The sequence below is a fragment of the Myiozetetes cayanensis genome, unplaced genomic scaffold (genome assembly GCF_022539395.1).
Source record: "Myiozetetes cayanensis isolate MyiCay16 unplaced genomic scaffold, myiCay2020 scf5-8, whole genome shotgun sequence".
NCBI classification, from domain to species: domain Eukaryota; kingdom Metazoa; phylum Chordata; class Aves; order Passeriformes; family Tyrannidae; genus Myiozetetes; species Myiozetetes cayanensis.
The window spans coordinates 101,512,176-101,525,345 of NW_026087742.1; the positions used below are offsets into that span (position 1 = coordinate 101,512,176).

Genomic DNA, 13,170 nt, shown 5'->3' on the forward strand with positions numbered 1-13,170 from the left:
AAACAAGTTCTAAAGACAAAAATCAACTCACTCGAGACAAGTTCCAAAGGGATTCCTATGAAACGTTTTTAGACAGAAATAGTATGGAGATGATGGGGTGATGCAAGGATATAAAGGGGGGTAAAACCAAAATTAAATACTACCATGTCATCCAAATTCAGCACACACGTGGAAAAAATGAAACTGTACTTCTGATGTTAGAAGTCATGCCACCTTTCTCCTCTCAAACTGATGTCCATCCTATTCCCCTGCAGTAATATACTTTGCTTGAGACAGAGAAAATTAAGTTTACCAAGCATTGTGTGAGTGATGGGAAACGTCAGGGTTGGTCTCCCTGTCATCCTCCAACAAGAAGTGAGGTATGCCAGCTCTGTCTTGAGCATCTCCACAATCATCTGATTGTCTAGAGCCAGATAGAAGTGATGCTGGTCAGTAAACTAAAGAAGAGAAAAATATGACATAGGAGTAGTTGTCAGTGCTTTCCTTATTTTTTCTATTTCCCCTCTTAAATTGGTCACAAAAGCCATATGAGCCACTCCTGACCACAACACAAATGGCATGAATTAACCTAACAAGGCCTGAGACTGTGAAAAAAGAAATCCATGCTTGTGCAAGACTCCATTTTTCTACACTTGTAGACTGACCATCAAAGTAAGCCATACAAAAAGTAGGCAATCACACCCATGAAGGAGAATCTTTCCAATGCCAAATTATACTAACCTGTGATCAGGAAGATGGGAGTACTCTAAACGTGAAAAAAAGCGCTAACAATAGGAACAAAAACAATAAACAGGCTTAAGGGCACACTGGGGACTGGGAGCCAATAACTGTATGTCTCTTGGGAACAATCCTAAAGTCAAGCAGAATACAGAAAAGATGGTATTTACTGTGGGAAAAAAGCACATTAAATGTACAGAGGCAAAGTGTGCTGTTCCCACTTACAGCAGAAAGCCAAGAACCACAGTAAGAGACTAATACGGCTTCTTCAGGAGCTGGAAACAAAAAAGCTGGACGAATAATGGAAAGTATGTTAAAGCAGCCACAACAAAAGTTAAGGAAGCCCATAAGCCTCGGGGAGGGGTAAGCACGTAAAGAGCACGTAAATTCAGGCTGGCAAAGCCCAGAGAAATTACTTCATAGAAGGAATTAAGAACTAGCCAAAACAATCCTTGAGCCATTCGCAGTTAGCTTTGGTAATTCAGGAAGAACAGGTCCCAGAAATCCGTAGAGAAGAAAACACACTGCCTGTGGAAGAGCCATTTTAAAAATCAGGCCAATTCCAGTGCTGAAAGCACACGAAAACAAAGCCAATTTGAGACAGCCAAGATAATTACAAAATGATAAAGCAACATAGCCAGAAACCAATCTCAGCAAATTAGTCCAATTTCCTTCTTTGGAGCAATCAGATGGTAACTATAAGAAAATGGCTGATATCTCTCAACTTTTGCAAATTTTCACAATACTGAGCTGAAGGAAAAATATCCGAGAAGGCAGAACTACTTTTAAAATTGTTCTCAGAAGATAGTTCTTAACCATTTTTTCAGAATGACAGTGTATCTGAATGGAGTCGGCCTTTGCCCCACACCTAATCAATGTTTTCATTAGAAAAGAGAATGAAATACAAATGACAAAACCACAAACTTTGTGGACATTAGTCAAGATCAACAAGATGACTTAACTGCTGGTCTTAGGAAAGTGACATTAAACATTAACTCTATCCTCCTCAAAAAAAAGCCTTGGGGGAAATGTCTGGCTACAAAGTACAGTGGAAAATGTTATGGAGGTTTTAGTCAAACATGGAATATGCAGGAACTGTCACTGTGTTGCTAATGTAAAGATAAATGCAATTTTGGAATATACTAATAAGTATGTCCATACTTGATACATGGCAAGATTTCAGCTGGAATACTGGGTCCTACTTACAAAGTAATATGTGAATGAAAAAGTATTTTGAAAAAATCATGTCTCTAAGGAATTTTTCCCTTAATTGCAAAAGTGAAAATTGATTTAGGGGAGTAACACAGCAAATGCTGTAAAGCTGCTTGTGATCAAGTGATGTTTGGGCATTATGAAGGACTACAGAAGCATTCTATAGAGTCCACTGAATCTCTTCCACTGGAGTTTAAAGACTACATTAGTCAAACATCTATTTAGAAAGGTGGAAACATTCCTTATCTTGCTCCAGTTGTACATGCTTGGAGCAGGTGACTGGCCTTCTAGTATCAGCTGCTAGAGCAATTCTACTGGAGTAAGTGTGTTGTATTCCATTAAATGTAAAAATAAGAGCCACTGATTCTGTGAGGATCCAAACTTCCAGCTGCACTGAAAAAATGCACTAAAGTGAAAACAAGACAGACTATCCCTTTCTCAGCACTATTGACCCTTTCAACAATATAATGAAAAGATCACATTTTCATCACTTGGGGGTTACAGTACTTGGCACGCTTATGTGGTGCTGAATTTTTCATTAAAGCAATCAATAGAAAGATATATTAGGGGATGTATTTCTGCAGAAACTATTTCATTAGCTAGAACGCTGGTTTGGGCAGAGATCAGTAACAACTCTGTACTATTGATTTTCTGTGTTCTCCTAAGCCAGAAGCCAAAGAAGCCAAACTCTGTAGGACAGAAGAGAGATTTCTCAGCAGTTCTACCATGCTGATTATCCATCACTCTTAAAAACCCTGCAAAGCAAAGCACATCTGCTGCATCAGCCCTGTTCTAGCTAAAGCACAGTGACAGCACATAAAAGCAAAGTGCTTCACTAATGATTTGCCATTAAGCAAGGAGTGATGTTCCTGCCAGCTTTACATGCTCACCTGTGGGGTAAAAGCAAATATTTGATTTCTTATCATGTACAGCTTGGAGGTGCCTAACACTCCAATGTGTCGGTGTGGCCGTCCACTTAATTTCATGTTCTTATTCCGACCTGGAAAGAAAAGAGAAAGAAAAAAGGTCTCAGCTGGCATTTGCTGTGTGATTTTCCAAAATAATGATTTTAGACAGCAAAATGTACTTCACTAACACTAAAATCAGCAAAGCAGAAGAGAGGTAACAGAGTGAGATGCTACACACTGGTCGGTCTTGTAGGAACCACCAATAAAACAGCCAGAAGCCTTCAAAGGCATGATTAAAAAATCTAAATTTTGGCTCCAATGACCACGGGATCAGATCTTATAATTTACAGTCATTGCCCAGCATCCAAAGCTTCTCCATCAAGAACAGGAAGTGTGACATTACGAAAACCAGGCCATCAACATGCCACAGAAATTGCAGTGCTTTCACTATAGAACCTTAAAACTTCTTGTCTGAAGAAGGCTAAATCAACATTCAAAGTACATCCAAATACAAACACAGATCTTCATCAGGCTAATAAGCTCCACTTTTCCCAGTAGAGCTTATTAGCAAATGATCTACACTACAACCTTTGCACCAGCAGACAGGAGCTGACTTGAATCTGTCTGACAAGGAATATGAGCCAAACAACGCCGTGCCTGAAAAAATACCACTGTGAACATTCCCAAAGAAGTCACTGTTAAAAACAATGTATCAGTGTGCCACATCATCCTACTCACAACCCCCCATTACTGAAAGAAAGCTATTATGAATCACAATGAAATAAATATAAGCTTCAGCAAAGCCCTGCGAATGTTTCATTTTTTTAAAGAACTCTGTGATAAAGAGACAGATTCTATCCCAAAAGCAGTATATACAATTTCCTTTCTCTGTATAAAGGGCATACTTTCTGAAACTTATTTGAAAGCCCCATTACTCTGGATGCTTCCAAAATGAGCTTCCTATTAAGTGAAAAAAACCCCACAAACCGAAAATGACTGCAACAACAAAAAGATATTAATCCAATGAGCAGCCACTTCTCCCTCAGCATTATCTGTAACCAAATTGCCATGGAATCATGCTCCAGACTGATAAAGAGGCACAATAGTGCTCCCCTTGTCCACACTGTAAAGGAATCTACCAATGCTGATTCATTTCACCTCAATTTTACTTTGTAGTAACATCCACAGTTTTGAGTCATGAGTTACTGGCATGCCTGAAGAAGTAAAACTAAATTCAATTAGGAATACATGTAACAAATTTTCCACCAAGATTCAAATAATTCCAGCAAGGATTATCAAGTAACAGCTATCAAAATATTTTCAACAACTGGAAGCATTTGGAGTTTTGGGGCTTTTATTTAATTCAGCTCTCAGGCTCTGAAAAACAGGACTTGAGGGCCCCTGCTGAGGAACTGGAATGTACTTCCCTAAAGGGCTTCTGGGTTTGCAACTGATAGAGAGAGCTTCAGCAGCTCAACTCAGCTCAGGATTGGAAGGAACTTTAGCAAGAACCTTAAGCAAGCCCAAAGATGCTCTGATAGCAGCAGCACAGCTTCCCTGATTTGGAGCAGAAAACTTCACAGGCTGCCTGCTGGGAGTAATGGCAATAATAGTGCCCATTTTCCAGACTTAAAACAGAAATACTCTGACTTCTGAAAGGAGAAACATTTGATATTTTTTTTCTGTTATTTTCCAGGTATTTTTTTCTAAAGGCAGTTTCTCTGTTGAAGTAGTTTCTGGAGGACAAAAGAAGAGTCAGTTCTTGCCTAACTCCAAGGGCAAGAACTGGTACTTTCACTTACTCCAACTGGTACTTTCACCACTGTTTCTAATGAGGCAATTTTTTTTTCCTGTTTGAGTCCCTTATTTAAAGCAGAAGCTCTAAGTTTGTTAAACTTCTTCACACAAGTACATTTTTCTTTAGATCAAAGAAACTGATTTAAATAAAAGAAATTAAATTAAAGAAACTGAGACAGTGCGAAGCAAGAACAACAAAAAACAGATTGTGACCCTTAAAATAAGACCTTGCACAGCAGTGGAGAGGCTTCCATGTCCCCATACTTACCCAGCATGGTGTAGAGGTTACTCAGGATGCGAGCTGGCTGCACTCTGAGGGGATGGATATCAGCAATGCTCTGGACATTGATTCCACGCTCTTGCAAGAGGTTCTTAATATGATTAGATTCTGCTAAAACAGTTACTGCATAACAGAAAACAAAAACAGTACTAAGAAGAAACGTTCTACCCTTTTTAATTGACTATCTCTACTGTCACCTCTCAACTAATGCATTTAGTTAACTAAAAAGGCACAAAGGCCTTACTTCTTAATTTATGAGCCTGTGAGATCAAAAGGGATTGCAAGAGGGAGTCAGACAGATTCTGATTTTCTGCTTCTCCATATTTCTTGCTATTCCTGTCCACTTTGGACCACACAGTAATTCAAGTTGGAAGGGTCCTCATGAGGCCTCTGCTCAAACCTCCTGCTCAAAGCAGGACCAGACCTCCTGAAGTTACACCACATTCTTTGAGACTTTATCAGTTTGTTCTTATTTCTTTCAGTTCCACCAGTTTGGATCATGCAGTAGTTTTTAGCAATTAGGGCTTTTACCCCAGAGAACAAGGGGAAACACAACTTGAAAACCTTTGCGTTTTTAGCACAGCACAATGTAACAATACAGCCAAGTCCCTGGGGAACAGGTGCTGTTACTTGTATAGCAATAAATGTTACAGAGACATTATAAAATGTCAGGTAAGGAGAAAAAAGATTGCCCAAATCAGTGGAATATACAATCCAGGCCCTGAATCCATCTCTTGTCCCACTTGACATTTCGTCCATGATAGGTGGTTTATTGGTTTGGGACTAATAATTCAGTATTAGTCTTTGTATTGTGAATAATTGTCAAAGAATGCTAAAAATAATCCAGCTGGAAATTGAGCACTTCAAAATAACAAAATGCTATACTCACGAGATACCAACAGGGCATAAACAAGCACCAGCCCATTTCACAGTATCACTGATAAATGCTGCTCCTGATAAACAAGCTGGTTTGTCTTTCAGAGCAGTACAAGCCCTTGAAAAGTCTTAAAGACTTGATCAGCTGGTGTTTGCCCTCATCTTAATTTTCTGGTTTTGCCTGTTCCTGCACTAACTGAAGAAGCCACTTCCTGCAGCAGCCAAAAGCCAGCCCTAAGTCTGGCTCCTCACCAATGTGGACAGGGATTCTCCCCACCCAGTGCTTTCTGGCTACTCCGAGAAAGGGGCTGCACAGAAACCTAATTAAACTGATCCATCTTCAGTCAGTTCTGCTTTTTTTTTTTTTTCTAGAATCCACCAAGATTCTCCTTTTCACTATAAGATTGTTTTCCACTCTCCAGTCCCTGACAAGTCTTAAAATTTTAGCAAGTATTTTTTTTAAAGAAGTGCGTTAAACCCCTTTCTCTGTCTCACAGTTTCTTCAAAGCATCTGTGTCCCAAGCAAAAATCCACTTATTTTTAACATATCTTTCTCTCTCCTCTACTTAGGGACTTTGTCACCACACAATTCAATTCACCCAAAATGTTCAAAAAACTCCTTCACCTTGTACCACAACATCAGGTTTAAATCCAGTAGAAAATCTCCTGTTTAGGGGATCAATTTCACCTGCAGCAAGAAATCCCTAGAATAAATGCAAAAGATAAAAGAAAGGAAACAAATAGCATTTAAGCAAAAGGCTTCTGATATCTAGAATACATCTTAACCAATTTTCGAAGTATTTTTTCAGTACAGCAGGACTTAAGGCCTGGTTTATCTACCCTGGCCCCAAGGAGTACATTCAATAACAACAGTGGATGCACTGTTTTTTAGAACAGCAAGAAAATGGTTCTGACACAATCTGAATACTCAGATTTCCTACTTTAGAGTTGTAGCAACTGACAACATAATTTCTTCAGGCCAGTGATTTCTTTTTTGTAGCTCCACAGAGATATTCTGTGGTTCCTTTAACTAGTCTGGCTGATATGGGAGAACTCCGTAGACACATTATGCCACAGAGTAAGGCATAGCCTAGTGGAGCTGAAACAGCACAAAATCCTGCCTCTGGAACAGCCAAGTCAGCCTTGCCTTGGTATAGTCCTCTATCCTAACCCTAAATCCAGTCCATGTGACAACTTATTCAGCTTGATTAGAAACAGACAATTGCATGTCTATATATACATATATATATATACACCAAAAAACAAATCAAAACAAAAGCTCCTGAAATCTCAGCCCTTTCAAGGCTCATGTATATGTTTCTACTGGAAAACACATTGTTCCCTATCTGACAACCAAATTGTACTGAAAGCTCAAGCCATCTCAAACAAAATTAAATACAAGCTTACCTACTGTTCAGGAAACAATTACCTCTGCTAACAGGCAGCTCAGGACATACAATGATTGGCCCCAAAGATGTGGCAACTTTCCCACTGGGACACGATCCACTGAGTGAGGATTTTCGTACTCTTCATCCACCTGAAAACAAATACATAAGCAAGAAAAATTACCCTGAAGTTGGGAAGAACAATTGGTAACATAATAATAATAATGGCCAGTCTTCGCGAGCGAAGATCCGGGGAAGGTCTTTCCACCTTCCAGCCTGCGCATTGGATTTTTTAGGTGAGACACAGTGTGCGCGGAACTGAGCCCACCCTTTAATCCTAAGGTTCATCTGCCGGGGCCAAGCGAGCTTGGACAGTGGCAGTGAGGTCCTTAGGACGTAGGTGGGTTGCCTTTAAGGGCTAACGAGCCCCACCTGCCCAGGAGTGGCCCTGACCGGGAATCGAACCCGGGTCTCCGCGGTGACAGCGCGGCGCCTTTACCCCTAGACCACCAGGGGCTCCATTGGTAACATATAAGTATTTGAAACATATGGTCTCTCATCTACCCTTGCTAACCTGCCATTATTACTGACTTAGACATCTCTTGGTTTTACTTTTAAGGCTGCACATTTTCTGGGACTGGAACTACGGTTCCTTTTTGTACTCTACCCCACCTTTCAAAGCTGGAGGATGAATAGGGACTCTGCATGCAATTAGCTTTGGTGTTAGTTCTTCCACTTCCTCCTCACCATGCCTTTGCTGCCTTCCCTCTGAGCTGCTCACAGCTAACTGGGTTTCTGCTTTCCAATCCCTTCCAAGATGGCACTTCAACTGCACTGATGTCTACCCAACTTTCTGAAACAAAGGTGTTTTCCAAAAATTAAGACTATTCCACCTTTCCTGTGTTAGCAAGGATGGCCAATGCAAAAATTAAGAGCAGACTTATAATTTAGAAAAAAAAACAACTGCCTTAGTTTTGCAGTAGGTATATAGAGCTACTGAGGGCAGGGGGAAAACCCTCCTACATTACATCTTTACATAGGCAAAATCCACCGTTTTATTTGGCATGTTTGTCAGATGATTATCGTCATATCAAAATTCAGAAGGTGGTTCTGAACTCTTACACACTTCCCACTAGGAAGGCAATTCAGAGTTTCCATCTCATATCTGCAAGTAAGACATCAGCTGTTGGCTGACCAGCTCAGACCAACCCAGGAGGCTCCTCACCCTTGGTGAGTGAGGGCTGAGAAGTCTGGAGTGGGAGAAGAAGCTGGCAGGGAGGGATACAAGGGCAAATAGCAAGGAAGAGCACACTGGCTCATCTGAATTTCTCTGTCACAATGGGAGAATCAGATAAACAGTAACAGCAAAGATGGGGTAAAAGAAAATACCCATAGAAAACAAACAAAAATCCCATCCCAAACCCTAATCCATCTGAAGCTTGTTTCTGTCTCCCATACAGGCTCTGGAAAAGAGCAGCACAATCAATCAATAGACTAGACAGGAAGGACAGTCTATGCTTTATTTCTTCTTTGAGCTTCAGTTCCTAAGTCCGTATCAACACTTCTTAAATGTGTGTCTTGCTATAAGCATGTAAAATTTCAGACCTGCTCTAATATTTCCACAGACACTCAGATTTCCAAGGAAGAAATGTGACAGTGTGGAAGCCTAAAGTTGACCATTTCTCAGCAGGAGCTGTGAGACGTCTCTTAGTTTTTCATGTGCAGTAGTCTTTTTTCATTGCTGGTTTAGATTTATCAGATACAGGAAAAACTATTAAACCATTCCTCTTGCTATCTCTACTTTGCATACTGAATTAAATGCTGCATTTTCACAATACCTTGTCTGGAGGGACTGCATACAGCTCAGGCATTAGCACTAATCCATTCTTCTCTCTAATAAGTATTCCTTCCAGAGCCTCTCTGTACTCTTGTACCTGGAAATATTTTTAAACAGAAGTAAGAATTCACATTCCAGTCAGCAAAATGGAAACAATAAAGTTTTAGTACGTTCCAACCATACTTTTCTGATGAATATTCACATAAATATATAAAAAAAGGGGGGGTGAGGGAGAGGGAATCATGACTTACTGATGGAAGAACAGGGTACAAATTATCAGAGACTGTTCCAGCATCTCAATATTATCAGCCTCAAAAACCTCAGCACTCATCTTAAATCTGTAACGCACTGCTGCAGCACAAACCTTCTAACATATCCCTATAAAGAAGTCACTGGAACAAATCCTACATGAAATTTGCAATGCAGGACATGGGCATCAGACTGCCAATACCCATAAGAGTGCAAGGTGTATAAATTGTCAGCTCTCTGCTGTGCATATTGCCTATGACTTACTGAAACTGAAATCAGTTTCTCTTAACTATTCACTTAAAAATTTGTCCCATGGAAAGCTTAAAACTGATTTAAACTGTTTGAAAATATCTAAGTTCACTGAACAGAAAGTCATCTTCTTGTGCTGTAAGACAAGAAATTATGAACAGGAGCTGCAGACTGATACAAAATAAAGAACAGGTAATTTATTTTCTTTTTACCAGATTCCTTATTTTGTTTCATCTCTCAATTATTCCGTTTCAATTTTTTTACTTAGAGGGAAACTGTTTTCAAGCACTACCAGCACCTGACTCTGAGATCCTATTTCTGCTATTCCTGAGTACAGGGGACCACACTAAGTAAGGAACCCACAGTTTCACAATATGGTACACTCACATTTTCAGAATCGTGTCCTTCTCTACTCTTTCTGACTCCTCAGGGTGCTTGTTTTTCTAACAATGGCAGCAGTAACTGGAGAAGACTAGACACTCACCTGAGTGTCTCAGTGACTCATTCAGATATGTTTAAATAGTGGAAACCAGGAGTAATTGCCCTGACCATGCCCTAGCACAGCCTGTCTGCACAACATAAAAGCAAACAGGTACATACTGTCCCAGATAATTCACCTAAGTTCTAGAGACTGCTTCATGAAGTTCTATTTTATTGACAGAACTGAAGTTTCAGTAAACTTTCTGATTTCCCCCCTCCTGAAATAATGCCATTTCTCTCCCCACCATTTCACAGCAAAAACGTATTTTTACTGTGCTCAGGAAAACATTTTACATTTCTAGTGTCAATAAGTATTTCATTTGATTTGCAACATCTGGTACAGAAAAAAGGGTTTTTGGTCTGAAATTCTCTGCTTTGTTTCTGATGTCATTTTATTTTTTAAGGAGTTTAGCGATCTCCTGTCCCTCTGCATACTTGGCGATTTTAAATCACATACATTTTTTACCTCTTCCAAGCCACCAATCCACAGAAGTCCTGGTCTGAATACATTTAGTCCTGGCTACTTGCTGCTCTTTAACTCACCAGCACTCTCCAGGTGCCACCATAACCTTTGGAGGGCTATAATCAATTTAGCTGCCTTGATCACTGGGTGCTTGACACAGCAATGGCATGAAGTGACTTACAGAATTAGTAAAAATGAAATGGTTCCTCATAAGGCAATCCCAAATCTCTCTTAATGTACAACAGGACTTAAAGTAGCATGAATCTTGTTCTCAGCAGCCAAGCCACAGAGACTGGGGAAAAGAAGTTTCTCATCCTGAAGTAATTGCGAAAGGGGCATCGAGGTTGGTGACAAGACAAAATTAGGCATATAAACCCTGTTCAGCCCAGTTTTACCACACCAGCTAACAGAGCCACTCAGCCTGGCAGGGAGAGGGCAACAAGGCCCCAGTATGCACAACCCTGCTGCCTGTATCATGCCATGAACTCCCCAGGAAGGTGAGAATGGCTGAAGACTATTCCACTCTATCCAACTGATACCCAAAATAAACACAGGAGCAAAGTTCCAAAAGACCGTGGGTAAATGGCTTTGCAATTTGAAAGCAATTTACTTTTCTCACCTGAATTTTGTCCTCATTAAATATTCCATCAATTAGGAAGTATGTCCAGAATACTGGCCACTCACATTCAATATTCTCAAAGAGCTTGAGCTCAGCAGGATCATAGTGCAGCCTGCTTGGATCCTAAAAAATTCAACCACACTTGTTTAGTCACAGTGCTAAATTAGTCACCTATATTTCAATCATAATGGTAGCCTATTTCATACAAGTAATTAAAACCTAGAAACCAATAAACCCACCAGAAATAGTTACCATGCAGTCTCCTCAGTGTTTTACATTCAGCCTCAAACTCATTTAATGGTTCCCTAGACAAATTGACCCTTCCTAGTCTCAGAATCTAAGTGTCACCCAAGTAATCTTGGATCTGCCTCAGTTCAAAGATACTTTGGAATCTGCAGGGACACCGCTCCTGCTTAGACACCGTAAGCATATCTAAGGATTAATTTCTTACAGAATTATTAATTACATTTTGCCCTTAATAAATGGTTTTCAGACTCCTTCAGATATGTGTCATTTCTACGGTGGATACCTGGGTTACCTCCAGATCCACTAAGATGTCTTAACAGTGATGGAGAACTTTACTCCTTCATGTAAATAAGACAAAGTATGTCTATAAAGGAGAGATAAAATTCTTCCTAATGCCTACTGAAAATGCACATCAGAAGTACCTCTCTGGGTGTCTTGTAACCATCTCGGAGAAAGCGACAGCAGCCGTAGCGGCCCTGTGAAAACACACAAAATTCCAGAGAATTACACATACTGTTCTTCCTCACAGACTAACACAACAAGTGCTGAGTTTTAAGGGTCACCTATGGATTTTGCTTCCTCTCTTCCAGGCACAGATGAACCAAGTCTGGAAACCCTTGTTTAATTAGAATTTTTGGTTAAGAAAGGTTCTGTTTCTCTTTCTTTCTGTAAAACAAAAAGAAAGGAAATTCTTACCTGCAGTTTGGATATGATTTCACTCTTGGTTACATTAACAAGGTTTAGATCCTCCACTGCAAAAGCTGGATAAGAAATAATAGAGAGAAGGCCAGCATCTATCTCCTTTGATGTGGATGCCCTTGGCAACATGGAGTATAGAATAGACTGAGCAAAACAAGAATAGAAAAAATGGATGTAAAACAATTTACACACTTCAAAAGACTATGTCAAGCGTAAATGGAACATACTATATTATTTGCAAACTGACAGAGAACTCTCTGCATAGTTATTTTTAACCAAGTTAGAATGAGAATGCTTCCCACCACTCAGTTTGTAGCCATGATGATAAACTAGAACAGGGTGAACAGCATAGCCTGCATCCATCTGTATTACATTGAGTTCTTGGTTCAGTTAATCAACATTTAATTTAAAAACAAAAAGGAGAGGGTTAGGCTTTCCCATAGCAAAGGAAAGAGCAGACTAATTTTTACCTGACAATGTTCTACTTCATCAGGAAGAACATGAATCACTGATTTGTGTCCTCCGTGAGCTCCAAAAAGATCTAGTTCATCAATTGCTTCCAAAGCAGCCTTCAAAGAAAACCAAACCACAACCCAAAATCATTAGATACCTTTTAAACCAAGTATACACTGTAGCACCCATGCTTATCCTCTGAAGGAGATGGTATAAGACATAAGTTTGCTCCACAGACATGTTTAATCTTTAAAGGGAAGCTTGGTGATATTTTAGAAAAAGTAAATATTTCTGTCTTTCCACTAGCTGGATACAGGATTGATGTGCTGGTGATCCTTCTTACAATTTATAGGCAATGCAAAACAATGGGGAGCTGGGCTTCCACTGAGACATCACCTAAACAGCGAAGTACTTAGTAATAGATGTGCTGTCCTGTCCTACATTCCCAAATAACCCCCATTCAGTGTCCTTTCCCTCCTCCTGCCTGAAAAGCTGCTCAAAGAGGAAGGCTTGTTCAAGGAGACCCAGAATCAGCGAAGGCTGACCCCTCGAGAAGAGACCTGCAGCACCTCTCTGATACCGTCACTTCCCGAGTGGAAGAGAAATGAGAAGTCTGATCTCCCCACAGCCAGCTGAGGCACACAGTGCTCCAAGCCAACAGGTCAGTCACTACATTTCATACCTCTTGGTGGTAGTGCCT

General features: G+C 40.1%; 1 protein-coding gene across 3 annotated transcripts in view; it reads right to left on the reverse strand.

The window, feature by feature from the left end:
* The window catches only part of PHKA2 (phosphorylase kinase regulatory subunit alpha 2), a 45,497-nt gene that overhangs the window by 22,023 nt on the left and 10,304 nt on the right, over positions 1-13,170 (reverse strand). For all 3 annotated transcript variants that reach the window (XM_050332510.1, XM_050332509.1, XM_050332511.1), the window contains exons 7-16: positions 12,488-12,586; positions 12,015-12,161; positions 11,741-11,794; positions 11,073-11,195; positions 9,014-9,109; positions 7,220-7,327; positions 6,416-6,494; positions 4,903-5,037; positions 2,820-2,929; positions 293-437 (exon numbers count right to left, since the gene is read on the reverse strand). In XM_050332510.1, coding sequence (XP_050188467.1) covers positions 293-437; positions 2,820-2,929; positions 4,903-5,037; positions 6,416-6,494; positions 7,220-7,327; positions 9,014-9,109; positions 11,073-11,195; positions 11,741-11,794; positions 12,015-12,161; positions 12,488-12,586 — 1,096 coding nt within the window. The remainder of the gene's footprint in view (positions 1-292; positions 438-2,819; positions 2,930-4,902; positions 5,038-6,415; positions 6,495-7,219; positions 7,328-9,013; positions 9,110-11,072; positions 11,196-11,740; positions 11,795-12,014; positions 12,162-12,487; positions 12,587-13,170) is intronic.